This window comes from Dromaius novaehollandiae, chromosome 3, assembly GCF_036370855.1.
Source record: "Dromaius novaehollandiae isolate bDroNov1 chromosome 3, bDroNov1.hap1, whole genome shotgun sequence".
NCBI lineage: Eukaryota > Metazoa > Chordata > Aves > Casuariiformes > Dromaiidae > Dromaius > Dromaius novaehollandiae.
The window spans coordinates 68,150,271-68,169,642 of NC_088100.1; the positions used below are offsets into that span (position 1 = coordinate 68,150,271).

Consider the following 19,372-nt stretch of genomic DNA (forward strand, 5'->3'; position numbering starts at 1 on the left):
CATTATTTGGTTCGATAGATGCCAGTGCAGAAGTATCAAAGAGCTGCAAAATGGAAAGCTAGACTACAGGTCAGGCAGTCTAAATAGCATTGCCTGTTAACATTTAAACAATTACAAGAAACTTTTCTCATGCATCTGAAACAAGAAACAAAACTATAAACTCTACTCTTAAGCCCAAGAGAGGAGAGGAAAACAAACAAGTCTTCATTGGCTTAAAGATTAGGAGAAAAGCCATTCCTTAAGAGCAAGGGATTTGTGGTTGCATAGGAAGGCCTCCAAGAGCAATGATGTGGCTATTTTACAGGCCTGAAATCCACACACGGGACAACTAGGAAGAGAAACATTTCTCTGTCCTGGTACACCTGCAAAGAATGATGAAAAACTCAATATAAATTACATCATAGCTCCTATTTCCCCAGCTCATATAGGATGAGGAGCAGCAGAAAGCAGGAAACACAGTAGCTCCCATAATACACATTGAGGATGCAAGATTATGGCCTTGTTTTCACCATGGAGATGGGAGGTGGGAGGGAAAATTTGTAACAGTGTTACTATGTGAAGATGTCAGACAAGGCACACAGCAATGAGGTCCTTGCACTTGAATGTCAGGGGTAGGCCAGGAGGGGGAAAATGGAAAATCAAAAATTGTTTTGCCATAAATATACAGTAAAATGACAGTAAAATCTCTGTGCTAAGCAAGTTATGTGGGGGGGGGGGGGGGGGGAAGGAGGGGCAGGAAGAGACAGACATTTGTCATCAAGCCTTGCCTGTCTCAGAACTGCAGGTTGTTATGATCCCCATGGAGACACTCCTTCCTCTGACATAAAACCAGAAAAGAAAAGAAAAAAAAAAACACCAAAAACTTTCCTTCCCCACATTTTAATTTCTTTAAGCCTGGAAATATTTCTTGCTGGTCGAGAGATGCTTTACTTGAGTGTAAATACACACAGAGAGGGGAAATAAAAACCTTATGTTGTAGCGCAGCTGACTTGAAGCTAATCGTGAGTCATTGGCACAGCAAATCAAGTACTTGGTCTTCACTACTAGAGAAGTACCAACACTGAAGAAAAACCCATGTTCCAAGTGTGCTTAATGCCTCCTACCACAAAATCTTTTCCCTAGGAATTGAGGCTTTCCGCACTTTCAGATTACATTGTGCAAAACAAAGATGAACAGAAGAAAACTGTTTTCAGTAATTGTGCCAACTGCTTTCCTTCCTGCAGGAATCAGGTCTCTTCCCCCAGCATTAATGGAAGCAACCTGTTGATCGTGCCATTTTTCCCAGCAGACTACTGCTACTTGACCTGTTTCTGCAACGCGATTTAACAGAGCTCAGATGCTAGACATCTTGGAGAAGTCCGTTTTCCTCACAGTTCAGAAGTTTTTCTTCCCTGGTTAAGTACAACATAGCATTAAAAGTTCTTGCTTTTACTCCCAGCAACAAAGAGTTCACTAGGACATGGGCAGGCTTTACTAACCTTTAGGAAAACTAGCAAAACATCCAAAAATAATGACTGCAGTGCAGGGAGCATAAGATACACTTGTTTCTAATAATTTAGAGATCAGATGCATATACTCAGTTCTTCAGATGTATCACAGAGATAAAAGTAATTCCAAAAATTCAGAGCCATTCAGCTTCTAGGGAAGGAAAGACCAAAAGAGATGCACAGGATTTAATAAGGTCAGAAGGCCAAAGGGTAGCCATTCGCCTGCTCCAAATTCCTGTTTCAAAAGTTGTTAAAAAGTCAAGGACAAAAAGGCTACAAACCCAGTCATTTGTGCCTTACTGTAGTGTGAGAAATTGCAGAGAAGAAAGACTGGCAATACCAGAAATGGTATCCACAGGTGCCATAGCCACACAAATGGATTATTATAGAACATTAAGCACTGGAGGTACATCTGTAATCTAATCCATATGTTGATGTCTCAAATATACTTCCCAGATTTTTCTGCTAGCATTTCCCCCTTGCACTTGTATTTCTGATCTCTTTCCCCTACTTTGGGGATGAATCCCCTAAGAAGTCCTGGAAAATAAGCTGTAATGCTACTGTCAGACTCCTGAGATTTAATGGCAAATACTATCAATTCAACCCATTCCAAAGTGAGTACACTTGCAAAATTGTGACTAAATGTCAGTTGTTTCGTCGCTTTAATATAAGCATATTGTTAACAATTAAAATAAACAAAAAACCCTTCCCTCTCCCCTTCCACTAAGCCTTCCTTAGGCAATGACATCAGCCTCACCCCGTTTAAGTTTTTGACAATCTGTTCCAAAAACACCATAAAAAGTAAAATGGTTTGTTTCTGCAATAAATGTTCTTTCCAAATTACTAGCCACAAATATTACATCCAAGTAGCAGTTACAGCTTGGAGTTAGATCATTGCCACTTATGCAAAACAGCATGTGGATACAGAGAGAACAAAGTGTTTGACCAGAAAAGGATTTTAGCTCCTGTGCACTGCAATGCATGCATCAGACATTAAAGCTAAGCTCTATGGATGTTTTGAATATTTATAGAAATGGGACTCTAACAAATGAAAGAAAATTCTGGGGAAAAAAAAACCAGATGGAACACTACAGTTTATTCAAAAGCATAGTATTTATACATATTAGGAGCACTCATCAGGTTTAAAAAACTAGATGTGTTACAATGACCATGATGTATCATATTTACTTCTCATCCTATGTAAAAGGATCCAATGATTGAGGAACTGCAGGAACTTCAGAGATTCAGATTCTTAGTGAGTGGAATAAAGGCCATTACTTCATTCACAGAAGTACTGGAACCTCTCAAAACAAGTAAATGAGTAGCTAAGCAATCCATTAAAAAATTAATTTAACTTACTGAAGTTAGATTTCTTCCCACACATAGGGTACAACTGATTCTGGATTCTGAAGTTGTTTCCCAGATCCTTTGAGAAAAAGGATTTCTAGCTCGAAAAGGTTTGCACAGATTTCATTGACTAGACACAAGCCCTAGTCATTGTAATGTACATCTACTGCCTGACGCTGCTAAGGTAGGAGTGGAGCTTCCAACACTTCCCCAGAGAGTTTGTGACACCCTGGCTTTCATCCCAAATGCTCCCTCGAGTGAGAAGAGCCCAGTACAGATTAAGTGCATACCAATGACAAAAGGGCCCTCTGCTCCGCAAAGCCTCTGCAGCCCTCAGGAGCACAACCATTCTGCAGAATGAGAGGGAGGTAGAAGTCTTCTCTACAAGGCAAGGACAGTGAGAAACCAGCACTAATTCCTCCTTATGAAAGGAAAATGAGCTTTTCAGGCGTACAGACACAGACATTTAAATCTTAATATGGAAAGGGGAAAACAGAAAGCAGTAATTCTCAATTTTACACCAGCATTCTTATGACCTGATTGGACTTGCTGTTAAGTTACACATCTGGCCTGCTGTTTCCCGATTTACAGATTTGCTGACCTGTTACAGTACAAGGCCTCTCTTTCAGAAATTTTAAGCATCACAATCAATCACTGTCTCTTCAGAACGGTAATTTAAGTAATGTCTAAGCATATAAAATACAAAGATCCTTTATACTGAAAAGCAGTACCTAGACTAGTGAAAGTATTATTCCTCTGCATATTTGGAGCAAAGTTGGCTTTTATCCATTGGTTACTTCTGTCATTGAGCTGAGTACCTTCTCCACCTCCCCCCAAAACCTTAAAAGCAGAGATTAAAAAAACAAGAGCATTTGCCAACTGATTTATGCAGCAGGCATAAGAATATGAAACCACAACTGTCAGTGTGTCAAGATTCTTGGTATAAATTAAGTGGGCAGGAAGACAGCTAGAAAAAAAAAAGTCATTAATACAAAATTCTAATGAAGGATTATATCATCACTACACCAAATTACTAGAACAGTATCCAAGATTTTTGCAGACATCCTGATGGACTGGCTCCTCTCTATTTGTCCCAGAATCTATGAACAGGTGATACAGAGACAGAAGCACCTACTTCTCCTAAGAATCTTTCTGCTTTTTGTAAGATGTTTTAATCAAGAGATTCAGCTCAGATGCAAGAGCAACTTGCCCCAAGCCAGACACCTGCATCACAGCTCACCTGCAGGAGGTAAGTTTTGTCCTAGAGAACTAGGACAACTAAAACTGCTGTGTACTCCTCTCTGGTTAAGAATATACGTACTAACAGTTAATGCACGTCAGTGTGCTCACAGCTGCTTTTACAGTAGTTAGCCTGTCTAAACCTCTGTTGATAAGAATGATTAACTACACCCAGTGATCACTTCACTGTATTTTGTTCAAAACTAAGTGGTTTTGCAATGCCAGACTTTTTGAAGGAAAAATAAACCCTGATACATAATGAAAGTATGCGTCATAACACTAACCATGGCAAAGTATCAGTGACATCCACTCAAAAATTTAACACATCCTTGAAAACACTTTCCCAATGTGATTCAATTTTACTGTATTAGAAGGAGAGTTCATTTGTTATGCCATAGACTTATCTGTTTCAGCCATCTGTTCAAGTTTAGGAAACTTATACCACAAGATGACTGTTCCTCTAGGACAGCTGGCAGTGACAGATAAATTCAAAGGAAACATCCATAGAAGGCTCAAAGTGTTAAACTTCTGCAATAAATGCAAGGCTTCCTTTTAGTAGTTAGCACATGATTCAGAGCTTGAGCCATACAGCAGGGCTCTTTTCGAGGGATAGGGATTCACATGTTTAATTTGTTTGGTGGCACTGTCTCAGAAAGACAGCTGTTGTATCACAGCAGCAGAGATGGCACAGGCTTCCAGGTTCATACTTGGTCTCCAGTTTCAGGTCCTACCCTCCCATGCAGTTGGTGACAGCAGCTCCCTGGCACACAGAAAGAGGACCAAATTCCACGTTTCTTTTGTGGAAAGGAAATGGGGCAGATAAGTCTTTCTAAGAAATCTGCATCCCACTAGAGAGGCAGACACCATATTTTGGGAAGGCTGGTTGTAAACAGTGTCTTTAAAAGAGAAAGAATTGTTAGCACCAACATCTTTTTTTTTGAGCTAGGACACTTATTTGCAAGTGAATTAAAATTTCACAGGGCCTTGATACAAAGCAGACTTCTGAATTTTTCTAGGACAGCAGCTTAAGCTTTTAGCTGGAAGGAGTAATTAAGGGCTTCTGGTCATCCCAGATAACTCTTGTAACATTTTGGTTACGAATAAACAGGGGATATACATAGAGACAGAGATAACTTCATAAAGCTTTTCTACAGCAGCTACATCATTCAATACAAGTATTCTCCTCTAGGTCTAGTAAACACGAACCTTTGAAACCAGTTACCTGTGAAACACTGACAAGCGCTATGTTGATTACATCTGGATGCATGGAACTGAGATACATTTCTGTCTTCCTTGACTGTTTTAATTCATTCTCAACTATGAATTTTTTATGACATTCTCTAAAAAAGCTGCAAAGCACAAAAGGAGAGGAAGCAGAATACCCAATAGACTGGTTCCCTTCTCCCCTAATCACCTCTCATCTTTGTCTAGAATTTCTCACATCAAAATTGCAAAAAGACCACGAATACTTTATTTTCATATCACCTATAAGAAGCAGGTAGGTCCCCATATAGATGGGGCTAAGGGCAACGGAATGTCAACAGCTGAAACACCAATTCAGCTAGGCACGTACTTAAGTCAGGCTGTGCTGAGAGAACGAACACCAAAATACAACTTCTAAACCTGCCATAATTTCTCACTCCACTGTGATTCAACACAGTTTTGCCTATTCTGAAAATCTTTTAGTGAGTGTTCAACACCTTTGTTACAGAAAAACAGTTGAAATGAAAGATTCCCATGAAAAGCCAAGCAGGCTACTAAATTCTGAGAGTTCTTCCAATTCCATAAACCTGCAATCACAGCAATTGTAAGTATTTATTCATTTTCCTGTTGCACAGAAAGTTTTGTATTAATCTCAGATTAATCTTGAGATGGTTTTTCCATTTTTGGTTCTATAATCTTTGATCTTTCATAGCATTTTGTTCTATAATTTCCATCTAATAGTTTCTGAAGTAGCTGACTACTACTTAGAACTGCAAAATTTGTAACTTGGTATCAGCTGAAAAGTCAGCATTAAAACTGTAACTTTTTTCACTGCATCAGTGAAGCTACAGAAATTTATGTAACATATGCAAGTTTTTAAATGACAGTTTAACCACTGTTCCATTTCACCATTAATAAACAGCCAGAACAATGCTTAAGTCACCATGCTTTAATGAATGCATCTTTCAGACAAACTCTCAGCAGGCCAAAACATACGCTAAGTCCCAGTGTTCATACTAAGGGAACAGTGAGAAGTTTAAGAATTGAAACAACTTGTATCTAAAGAGCTCAACAACAACAACAAAAACACACAGAAGAAAAAGAGCCTTTAGAACACAAGTTCCTACCTTTAGAGGCAGGAACACCCCTCCAGAGAACTATTCACTGAGTACACTACCTTTCTTCTGACAGTGGCTATAAGTTACATGTATTTTATTTTATTTTATTTTTTTCTTCATTTATTATGAAACCCAAGCTCACCTATAAGCCAGTAAGTACTCCTCTGAGACAAAACAATTTTTCACTGAAGCAGTTGCAACATGATTTAAAAAAAAAAAAAAAAAAAAAAAAAGTCTCTTCATTTTAGTCCAACTATCACAACTCTATCAGACTGCTTAGACTAAGTGTATATTTGTATGGTCTATGCTGAAATATTAAACAGCTCTTAAAGTGCCTTTGTCCCTCGACCTAGAAAGGCAGCTACTTCTGTCTTGCCTACTGTTGAAGAAATCTCTAAACCCAGTCACATGCTCTTTTTACAGACATTCCCAAGAGGCAAGAAGCAAACAAAAAAGTGAAGGTGGAAGCAAAACAGGACACTAGGGGCATTGTCTCTATATCCCTACAGAAGCTTTAGTTTAGGAATCCAAGAGATTATACATAGTTTTGCAAACTGCCAGTTACAGTGATAAGGATTCACTGCTTGTCTTTTTAACTAACACAGACTGAATGGAGAAAGTTTATAATGTTTATACACTGCTAAGCATGATCACTGTTCTTGTGTATGTGTTCAACAATATCTGCCCAGGGAAAAAGAAACTACTAGACTACTAGAGTCTGAAGAAACTGAACTGTCAAGTGCAACTGGACTTACATTAAACTACTAAAAACTGAAACTGACTTGTAATAAAAAACTCCCTTTAATGCTATATTTATTTATTTCCAAAAGCAATTGTTTTTTGTGTTGAACTGCAATATTAGAACACTGGCCCCTCCCAAAAAGGAAACCGAAGTCTAGTCAAGTAGGTCACTCCACCTTTGCATTAAGATCACATTATTCAGCAACCATTACTCCAGGTCCCCTCACCACCTGTAACTGGTGGATCCCTGCATTAACCTTAATCTGCAGAGTAATGCGAGTTGACAAATTTGTCTCTTGACCTCCTGGCTCACTTTCTTCCAAGCTCTTTTTCAACTCTTAAATAGTTCAATAGCCTGAAGCTAGTCATTTGAAATTAATATCACTGACTATGAGCACATTAGCAGCAAATTGAACACCAGATTTAAAAAAAAAAAAAAAAAAAAAAAAAAAAGCTAAGAAATAAGGACTTGCATCATTTCATCCTGCTAATCAAGCATGCTTGTAGACAGAGGAGACTCAGAACAGAGAACTCCCTTCACTGTCAGTGTAGGCATGTGCCTACACTACTTTAGGGTAGATATTTAATGGAAGTATTCAGACTGGATTAAAAGGTCTACCTAGTATTGCAAGTAAATAGTTAACAGAGCATGAGGCATTTCCCTTTATACCGCCCCCCCAAAAAAGATTCTCCAGTGGATGATGAAGCACAGGGAATGATGAAACATAAAATTTGAAGTGTTTATGGAGAAGGGACAGTAATGAAATGCTCAATTCCCACCAAAACACATGGCTTAAACCACTAAGAATACCTTGAAACACACCTTGAAACCACTTCTAAATGTTTGTGTGTAAGAAGGAAGACAATAGGCAAGCTTAAGTGGTAAGGAGACTGTCAAAATGACTGCTTTAGTCATGAAGACAGTGGCTTATTAACCTTCCTCAATTCTGCGTTTCTTAAGAGGACTTAACTGTCTTGCTGAAAATAATTTTTGGCTAAGAAAGATAGCTACACCACATCACCCGTCCCACATACACACACAGCTGATAACCAGCTTTCTTTGCAGAGAATTTGTGCCAAGAACCACTCCGAACTTTCATAAGAAGGTATTCACATAAAGCTGCATTTTTATCAACCAGAAAACTAAGAGGGAAAGCAGACCACTTAAAATCCAAATGCAGCAGTAGTTCTATGAAAGGATCCAGCTGAAGTCAATGCAATTCCAGCAGACCTTTAACTTGCCGAGATACCATAACTGCAACTGGAAGGCAGAGGGGAAGGAAGCAAAGGAGCCCCTTCAGGTTTTTCTACCTGCCCTCAGAGACAAGGGAACACTGCAATTCTTTAAGGTTAGTCCAGTTCATTTGTTGTCACATGTCTTGATTTACAGAGAAAGGGATTCTTCCCATCTTTTTTCCATAGGAAAAAAAAATCCAAAAACAAAACACATCAGCACATCCCAAAGTCAAATGCACTCCTGGCCAGCATTACTGGCAGCACTCACACCAAGAGCTTGCATTTGTAAGTGAACTTCCACTCATTTTGAGAGAAGGAACACTTAAGATGACGCATTGTTCAGATCAAGCAGCTAGGACTAAAAGCTCCAGATGCAGTAAGGATTGCAACATTTATAAGATTATTCCTATGCTGAAGATCTCTTAAACATGCTAGAGGGTAACATCTTTAAATCTTCAAGTATTAAACCAAATTATGCACCTCCTTCCTGTGCAGTTAAAAAATAGGTAGGTAGCTAGCCACTGCCAATGAGCATGAATAATGCAAGTAGAACCTAAAATATTTCCCCTGTTTACGGCAGAGCTTACTAGTTTTGGAGTTTGTGGATTACCTGTAACAGCTCAGTAGTTTCAAAAGCCAGCATTCAAAGGCTGATACTTTCAGAGAACTGTCTAGCACATGCTTGTAAGTTTTAGCCACAAAATGCCATTAGAAGAGCTGCTTAGTTATCTTTCGCAGTGTTTGTACAGACGTAACCGTGGGGTACTACAGAGCCCAAGGAAACAGTACCTCACATATGCAAGTGGTACAGAAGCAAGGGACATGCAAACGGCAGGCAGGCAAGACACCCATACGATTTAGACTTGTTTCCACATACTGACTTGGATACTCCAGTGAATCACATCCAAGCTTTCAGCTGGCTTATGTGCTGAACTAAGTTTTCCTCCTGCTTAAAACCATGACTTACAAACCAGTTATCAGTTATTAATGATGTATTAACAAAACTTTTAATCATAACTAAGGAGCCCCAACTATATCGGGTGACTTTTTCAGAACTGATGATTTGCTGCACTGTTCCAAATGCCCAGAGCTCCTCATATTTTCCTTTCTAAATATGAATCTGTTCTGGGTCCCAGTGTGGACTGTGGTCTAAGCAATTTCAAACATGAAAAGATTAACTCCATTTATACCAGGACATACAACTGGAGCAAGGAGAGTATGACTTTGTATTTACACATTTGGCAGGATGTATTTATCTCAAGTGTAACTCAAGTCTCTGCCTAGATTCGATCATTACTGTGTCTCTGAAATCAGACTACTGTTTACTCAACCAACATTTAACTGCATATTGCGGAAGTCTGCCGCGCTGCCTCCCCAATACCTGCCCCATAAACTTGAGAACAATGGGGCAGTATCAGATCTCCACAGTTCTGTCCCCAAAGACAATGAAGCAAGTAAGAGGTAAAGGTTTCAGAAAACACCTGCAGCATTCATCCAGAAAGACTGCCATGTTGTGACCTACTCATTAAAACAATCTGTAGTTACACAATCGCTTCTCCTTTATGAGAGAGGAGATCATAGAACAGTAATTATTCCAATAATGGGAGACACAGTTCGGTTAAGGTTATCTAAGGATCTTGAAGCCTTTTCAGACTGAGGACACTATTAGAGGTGCCAGCCTGCACATTTATTTGGTGAACATTTCAATGTACCAGCTGCGAAAGGCATTCTAGAAGTGAACAAAGAACTAGCAAAGCAGACAACCTGCATGTTAAAGTGATGCCATTTCAAATAAAGCTTGACCTGTAAAATACAGAAGGGAGTAGTCTTACTACACTGAAGCCCCGAACACTGATAAAACTCACAGGAAAACAAGTGCTCAGTAACATGCTAACTGAATACACCAAGGAAAGAGTTCAAAATGCAGCTAACCAGATTCTCAGCTTGGAGTTCTGCTAAATCCTGTTACTAACTCTTGAGTAACCAACACTAATTAGGACACTACGTTTTGGGATCTCATAGTCCTTAAAAAAAAATTTAACGAAAGCTTAATAATTGAACTTTTCTTATATTTATTTTTATATTACGATGACAAGTGAGGATATTATTATACCAGCATAAATATATTACCATTTCATCAGATTAAGTTATTTTAACTCCAGAAATTGGCAGTGTTCAACTATTTCAAGCTTCTCTGTTGAAAGCATAGAAAGTTACCAGACCCTGTATAGTTACAAACTATTCACTTCAAACTGCAGCTACAAAGCTCTTCTAGATCTAGTCAGAGAACATCCAACACTTAAACTGAACATTAGTCACCTGCAATTTAATGCAGTGTGCGTTAGCACTAAGATCAGCGGTCCTTCCCTATCCACTTTAAGTTTACCAAAAAAAAAAAATTAATGACAGAACTAGAACCACACATCACACTTTAGTAAGTCATGCAATATTCAAAATTCTTCCTTTACAGATCTCCATCTTCCATTATCCAGGAATGAATTTAAATTGGACACCAAGCAAACTTTCCTTCTCGTAGAAACATTCATGGTGACAGAAACAATGAAAGAAGTCATGGCAGCAAGTTTGAACTGCTACTTCCTTATAGGTTACTAGAAAATTTGGAAGCTTTATAGAATACAGAGCTGCTGATACAACAATCACAATTCAACACCCATATACAAAGTTCTAGGAATATGGTGTAGTTATTTGCAGGCAGAAAGCTACTTAGTTTTATATTCCATAATCAATCACTTTCAGAAAACAAGTACAGGACCATTAAGGGAGGAAGTGGCCATACTGCTGATAGAATTGTGCTGGAATTAGGTATGCGCTATCCACATTATTCCATCATATGTTATGGTGATTTTCAACTATATACTCATATCTTACCTCAAAAAGAAAGAAAAAATTGTTTACGGCAGTGGAGGGGATAAAGCATTTAAGCTTAATTCTCAGATCTGAAGAAGTTTCAGGATGAAATGAAACGCCCCATCACTAAAGGCCTTAGCACAGCAAAAAGATCGATTGTGCAAGCTCTTCAAGGAATCCCAGAACTTAAATCAGAACTAGCAGAAACAATAAATACAGAGCTCTTGTATCAATAGTCTTTCTTTTGGAACCCACCCTCTAATCATGACAAAGAAAAACATTCTTACACAGAAGATAGAACCAGTTTAAAGCCATCCTAAGAGAATTTAGAGTTTTTCTTGAAAATTAGCCGTTCAGTTGGATCGGCCAGGAGAACAAGCACTTTGTTTGAATTTAACTAGAATCAAAAGGACAACTTATTTTAGCTCTGAAAGTTGAGAACTGTAGTCTCAAAAGGCTGAGGAAAACAAAGCAAGTTCAAAACCTACCGTATATAAATAGAGACCATATGAATACCCAAAAGAAAACACAATAGCTTCCTTTCCCAAGGAGCAGATGGCAAGTCGGAGCAGAAGTCAGTAACACAGAGATAAGTCATAAGAAAATGCCCATTAACAAGTTGTACACAAATCCCACTTCTTGCGAGAACGGTACTGAAAGATTTCACATGGGCAAGTCCCACTTGCGGAAACCCCAGGTCAGGCATCACTGCCCATCCCCAGAAGCAGCTGTTTTGCCTCTGGCTCTCAAGGGGCCTCCCTCAGATTGCATTGCCTAGCATCTTCCTACAGCCCCCTCTTCCTCCCAGCCATCGATTTCGCATATTGGAAAACCCCTGTAAAGTAGTTTCCATTACGAGGTACGGCCCAGAGAATGGAAGCACTGCCTTTAGGCTGCTTTGGGGGACCTGCTCTGAGATCACAAGAGGAAATCAAGAGTTTTAATTGACAAAAAAAAAAAAAAGGTCACACACACAGTGGTTTGACTGTACCTCGGATGCTTTCTGACTGCACCTCGGATGCTTTCTGTGAGCACTGCCCCCTTTTATGAGTGGTGCCCAGCACGACTCCCATGCCCTTCACACCATGCCATGTCCTGAATGTCCTCTTTCAAGTACAGAGCAGCTGAACAAAAGTTACACCTCGGGCCTTTTCTCCTTTACTGTGGGTCTCACAGAAGGACTGTCAGTTACACAATCCTGGTCTTAATTGCTTTCTTTTGACAGAGATTTCTTAGCCATACAAAGCTCAAAGAGGTCTGCTTCAGAGAAAGAGGGGTAAGGCTCAGAGCTCAAATGAGATTTTCCAGGAAGCCAAATGCATACACTTTTTTCCTTTTCAGTAGCACTTAAGTTTTGTTTTCCAAATTTCATGTTACTTGGGAAGCACCTTTTTGACCACAAGTTGCTGAGAAAGCAAGAATACAACTAAAGAAAAGTAAAAACAAGTTCTGATATTTGCACCTCTCAATATAAAAGTTTAAAGTGAAATTTAACAAACTTCTAATTGTGAAGCATGCTTTGCAATAGACTACTTCCAACACTATTAATGTTGCAATTGCTTGTAAATATAATACATGTGGGAGCCAACACATATAAAATAGCAAAGCTATCGTACCATTTTTCCCTTGTCTCTTAATAAGCTTTAGCCTCTGCAATGTTCTAGATGTTCCTAATCAAATAAGAAAGCTTTACAGAGAGAAGAATGCACACATTCTTATTTAAGGAGATTTTAAGATCAGATGTTCTAGAAGAGGGAGACAATTCACTGAGGAAAATATCAAAAGAATGGTGTAAAATAAACTACTACAAAGCCACAGTTAACTAATGATTGCTTGCTGAAATATTGGTACATGGAGAAATTCTACCATAGTGAAAATCTGAATCACTGAGTCTGTAAATCAGAGGAAACTTAAGACATCTGATATCAGACTTCCTTCTCTTTAGCTGCTAGAACCGTATTTTTAAGCAATGACCTCTGGTAATGAGTCTCTGATGACTCAATCCCCAAGTGCTTAAAATAACTTTGAAAAACTGAGTCACAGGAATTATTACCCAAGCATAATATAACGTCACACAGAATCTAATCACCTCTCCAGCTTCCTAACACAATTTAGTTACACAAAATAAGGCTTTCAAATGAAAAGCCTTGTGCCAGTAATTGCAGGAACGTAAAGTAACCCACTTACCACAGAGCTTCAAAAGGCCATAAAGCCAGACAGAGACAAGAGAGTAGAAAACCTGTATCTTAATAAAACAATACAGTGTCAGTTCTTCTTGTGCTGTTTAACTCATCCTGACATCTCACTATATCACCAAGTCAGGGACTCGGGGTAAATTTGCATTACTGTGCATTTTCACCTTCCCCAGTATTTAAAAAGAAAAAAATCTGGGAAACGTTTTCACATTTATTTAGTTTTAAGTTAAAAACAAGCAACTTTTCATAGGATCAAGATGACTAAATTGAAAGGATTTACAGACAGAGGATGTGACAGATCAAAAACAACCACAATCTCATTCTCCGTATTAAGTCTTGATTTGCTGTATTTTCTAACAGTGGAACACACAGAGTAGGTTATGAAGTAATCTGCACAGGAAACTTTCATCACAACTCACAAACATATTAAGAAAATACTCAGTTAACAAATCTTAAGATACAACTTCCTAGAAAAGACTTTTGACTTTCAAAGTGATGACAGTACAGAAAACAGACTTGCGTAACGTGAATTGTGGCTGTTTTGGAATGCTTAGCATACTGAGGGATACTTCACTTTCCAGCTGCAAATCAGAACAGAGAGAATTGGTTCTGCCCGATTCATAAGGCAAACATACAGTCTCATGGCGACACAACCAAGAACGCTTCACTGGGCCTTCTTTCACAGAGCCTTGCACTGGTAAGGGCAGTACAGAATGGAAAGGAAGCAAGCTGATAGGAAGGATACAAACCTGAGAAAAGTAATCTTTAAGTATCTTTAGTGCTGTTATTCCACCCCCTCCCCCAATTTTCATATAAAAATCATGATCTTTCCTCACCACAATTTTTTTTTTCAAATTCAAGTATATAACATTCAAAAGAGATATTCTAAGGTGATGAGATGGACAAGACAGCCTTGGACAACAACAATATATCTCCATGTATCCAAAATACTGCAAAGCTATACTTTCTTAAAAGAAGGTATTGTTTTTACTTGAACAAAGTATTCGTCCTAAGAACTTTCACCTCAAAGGACTTCCTCCCATGAAAAAAGGCCCAGTCCTATAAACAGAACCAGACAAGTGAGTTCCTAAAATAGACAGGGCATTAAACAATACAGAACATAATGCTGGGATACAGGTGCCCAAGGTTACAGAGGGACAAAAAGCCTTGATATTCATACCAACAGGGGTCTAATCTCACGGACTTGATCAATACTTCTCTTTAACCTGTGAAAGTCATGTCACTAACTTCACCACTACTACTCTTATAAATCAGAGTTTGAAGGATCAGCTTCTAATTCCAACTTCAATTTCAATTTAAAGCCTTCGCTGTATGTTAGCAGCACAGGTTCCAAAAGACCATTCTTGACCATCAGCGTGCATTTGACCTTCTGGCTTCTCTTGTCATCTCTTCTGAAATTATGACTTCACAAATCGCAAAACATCAGGCTTATCAAGAAAAAGAATTGCTTACATTATTAAATAATAAATGCCCCTAAAAATAGACTGAGGTAGATGGCACATTATTTAAAAGTCAGCATATCACTTCCTGACATTTCTAGCTCTCCCTACTCAACAAAACTCAAAACCAAAAGAATGTGTGAACTCAAGACTTTGCAAACTTTAGTGAGGAAAGAAGAGAAAGAGAAAAGGCCCAAGTCAAGAAGCAGGAGGAAAAAAAATTAAGAATGGGAATCTGATCTGCATTTGGAAATTTTAAGCATCATTATATACTTTTACACTTAGGCACTTTTTGCTTTTCTTTTTACGCATACTTAAGGAATTAGTGTGCTCAATTCAATGCTTCTGAAGGAAGCATCAGAAATAAGGTATCCAACTTGATGTATCTGTTCTCAAACACGAATCGACAACTGCCTACCTGTGAAGTCAGGCTCAGTTAAGTTACTGCTCCTCAAAGCATTTGAAGTTGGGATCTCCTTAACAATCCAATTTTTATTTTTCTTCTTCTTTTAACATGGCTCAATTTTTGTAGCATGTGACCTTGAGCAGGCCTTTAGGGAAACAGAAAGGCCACAGCCAAGTTACAGTAATGATACACAAGCAGCCAAAGAGCTGCCACCAAAAGGCTCAGATTCTTTTTTTCCTGCTTTCCCCTTATATTTCCACCCTCCATCACAAAGACTGTTCTCTCCCATCAGACCTTCTGTGCTGGCTCTGAACAAACTGTTAGCCACTTTACCTCCCTTAAACAGGGGAAAACTGTCCCACCATTCCAGGTAGGCGCTTTTTTTGTGCACGCTACTTTAGCAAGTTACAGTAGCTCAGAGGCAGGCCTGACAAGCACTGGAGTCAACTGCTAGAAAGTTCAGAGAGCCCAGGAGTAGAAGCAAGGCAGAAGGAGCAGTGGCAACTGCTTGGACAGAGCCACAGCCTTCAGAGGATTTAAGTCCTGCAACCATCCCTGCCCTGTTTCAACAAAAGACTGCTTCCTTTGCCAATTTACAAATATTCTAGGAAAGCATTAGTAAAGGCCTTCTTTGATAGATATAACAGTCTTATCCTTTAAAAACTTTGCATTATTTCAATAGGAAATCTCATTAGCTTAAACGGTACAGGGGAGAGTCAGGAGATCACAAGACTGTAACCATATCTTCACACTGCAAAACTCAAGGAGCTGAATTGATGCAGTTTATCAAAGTGGGAGTTAGGAGCAAACTGACCAGAGTTTACAGACTAGCTATGGAAGAAAAACCCATCTTCCCTGTCACCCCCCAAAACTCTAATGATTTGATAGAAGTGTTTTTACAGCGAGCGGAAAAGCGGATGATAAAATTGGAAACAGAAGCTAGGAAAAATTCAGATTCAAAGTAGAACAAGTATCAACAGCAAAAGGGTTGATGGTTTAATTAAAAAAAGGAAAGAAAAGAAAAAAAAAAGAGTCAGGCTGGATTTTCCACTACTGGAAGAGTGCAAATCTAGATGGAACCGCACTCCCACCCCCTGGAAAATATATTCCAGTTAAAACAGGAATTAATTCAGGAAACACTAATAGCCTGTGCAGTGCAGGCCAGACCTGACTGACAGCCAACCCTACCAGGTGTGTAGGTTCAAATGCCACTGAGGTTTGAGAAATTCACACCCCAGAAGACTAATCATAGTTTAGCCTTGTTAACATTTTTATGTACAGTTCCGATACACTGCATATTTCCTATAGAACTAAACTATTTAGGAAGGAGAGGAAGGAGAAGGTGGGAAGTCTGTTTACGATTTAAAAAACAAATCTGACTTTTCAAGTGAAATAGCAACTGGTTAGTTGGCAGCGTTCCTAAACACTGTTTATTGAACACAGTCGCTCCCTTGCACTGTTGAGAGAAAGAAAGAAAGAAAAAAAACACTATCCTTTTTTATAGGTGACATTACAAAAAGTTTAACCAATTAAAATCCAGAATAGGATAATTTGCAGAGAATGACATACCTCATGGGTCAAACTTACAGAAAATAAGGTCAGCTTCTGCTCTCAGTTATCAATATATGAAAATTAAAAAAAAAAAAAAAAAACAAGAACCCCACAAGTCTTCACTGAGTATTACTTCCTGATGTAAATTAGTATAACTCAAAGTGTAGAAGAAAAAAAACCCCCAAATACTTGCATCTTTCTCACCTAATTTCAGTAAAGTTCTGGTTAGTTAAGTTAGAAATCGCATACCCATCATTCTGAGTGGCTCCAAAAGTTTATTCCAAGAGAAACAAAGTGCAAGTTTCCAAATGTACAAATACAGGACTGCATGCATTAGGCAGAGAATAAGCAGAGGCCTGCACATCCTCAAGATTGGATGATAAACAGTATTGTATTCCAAATGCTAAGCAGATACTATGCATTACTTCTATATATGTGTATATTAGTATGTAATTCAATTTTTCTTACTACCTGCAATAGTTAAATGTGTTCACATATTATTCATACACACACCCTGCAACTCTGTGATCAATATTAAAGCTGAGTCCATTAACAATATTCTAAAGCCTGAGCAGACAAAAACACAAGTTTCACTATACTAGTACTTCTTAAAGCGCCTAAATGATTTTGAAACCTAAACCACTCTCTTCTGTGCTTCCAAAAATGTTACTACAGCATGAATAACCATCTACTTCAATGGTTACCGAGACTGCTCCTTATATATTAGATTCAACATATTCAAGATGCAGATTTTTCAACTGTTGAGAAACACAGCATGAATAAGAGATGTACTGCACGAGATCCATCTGAATAAAAGGAATTTTTTAAACTGCAGGCCAAGTTTATGGAATCAGATGAATCTGAAAGCGTTACTTCAAATATCAGAAAGCCTTCCACAGTATGTGGACAGATGACATTTGTTTGTGGATGTTAACTCACACCTACACAAAACAGAGACAAGCCAGTATAGCCACTTTCATCAGCTAATACAGTAAATAAATACTGTTAATTTAGAAAGAGAGCAGTTTCAGATAGGATGTACTAATTTTGATGGCTGCATTAACAGCGGACACCGTTGAAGAACAGAGCAAGATAATTTCACTTCCTGCAATTTTTTTTTGTTGTTTAAATGGACCCTTTTATTAACAAGTCGCACATTATACAGACCTGGGACTCCCACAAGGGAGAGGAAAAGGAAAAAAAAACCCCAACCTTAGCACGCCTACTTGGCCGGTGACAACCAAGCAGGTTTCTATCGACTGGCTTCGAAACAACGCTCACGGCCTCCCCTTTAGTAACCCTATTTTGTAAGGCCGGTAGGCGACCACAGCGCGGTGTGCGTGTGTGTGTGTGGGGGGGGGGTGTCACACTTCCCTCCCTCCCTCCCTCCCTGCGCCCCTCGGCCCCGGCCAGGGTCCCGGGCCTGGCCAGGAGGGGAGGGAAGCGGCGGGGGGCAGCGGGGCGCGGAGCAAATGGAGCCGAAAACAACTTTCCCCTCCCCCGGGGTTGGCGCTGCCCCGGCCGCTCCCCGCTTCCCCCCTCCGCGGCCGGCGCCGCCGCGGCCTGGGCGGGGAAGCGGGACCCCCCCCCAACCCCCGCGGCGAGGGGCTGGTGGCGGGGAGGGGACTGCTGCCACCCCCAGCCCCGAAACGCGGCCGTTGCTCACACGGCGCCTCCCCCCGCCCGAGGGGCGCCGCCGCCCGCTGAGCCCCCTCCGCGGGGCCTGCTCGGCGCAGGGGCGCTGCTCCGCGGGCTGCTCACCTTGGTGGCCATGGCGCTGCCGGTGCGGGCCCGGCCGCCGCTGCCGCTCTCCCCTACCCGCCGCGGCTGCTCGCTTGGCGCGTCCGGCCCGCCCGCCGCTGGGCCGCGCCTCCTCAGCGCCCCCGAGTCGCTGCTGCCGCCGCCGCCGCCGCTGCCGCCGCCGCCGCCGCCGCCGCCCGGGGGCCGTGGGGCGGCTCAGCAGACAGCGCGGGAGCTGGACAGGCGGCGGCTAACGTAGCCGCGCGGCCGTGCCCCCTCCCCGCACCCCAGGGCGCCCTCCCTCCCCCGGCTTCCCCTTCCCCCGCTCCGGGCTCGCCCGGCTCCCGCGGCCGCCGCTTCCCCCAGCCTCGCCGCGAGGGCCGCAGGCAGGCGCGCAGGGACCCGCTGAGGCCCACCGAGGGCCCGGGGAGCCGGACCGAGCCGGGCAGCGGGGCCTGGCCCCCTCGGCGTTTTCCCTCAGCGTTTCTTTCCCTTTTTAGTCAGCATTTGCTGTCAAATTCCCATTCCTGTTGCGCCCCCTCACCCCCCCTCCCCGGCGCAGCTGGGGTGCGGTGTGCTGCCTCACGGCGTCGTTGGCCCTGGCCTCTGCTGTCACATGCCACGGAAAACTTTGAAGATCTACTCTTTGACTGTGTGCGTGGAGCAGGGTCAACAGAAAGTCGTTATCTCTCGGCTCCTTTTGAACAGCGGCTTCAGAGCAGCCGCACATCAAATAAACAATAATTTTTGCTCAGCCGAGCCCCCTCCGTGGCTGTTGGAG

At 40.9% G+C, this 19,372-nt stretch overlaps 1 protein-coding gene across 4 annotated transcripts in view; it reads right to left on the minus strand.

Annotated features, from left to right (window-relative positions):
• Positions 1-18,895, minus strand: part of SNX9 (sorting nexin 9) — a 65,065-nt gene extending 46,170 nt beyond the window's left edge. For 2 of the 4 annotated variants that reach the window (XM_064509103.1, XM_026122205.2), the window contains exon 1: positions 18,613-18,894. In XM_064509103.1, the coding sequence (XP_064365173.1) occupies positions 18,613-18,624 (12 nt within the window). In that variant the 5' untranslated portion in view covers positions 18,625-18,894. Of the gene's footprint in view, positions 1-15,312; positions 15,446-18,612 lie in introns of all 4 variants that reach the window. The other 2 variants (XM_064509102.1, XM_026122206.2) reach the window with 2 other exon arrangements.
• Between the last annotated feature and the right edge of the window lie 477 nt (positions 18,896-19,372).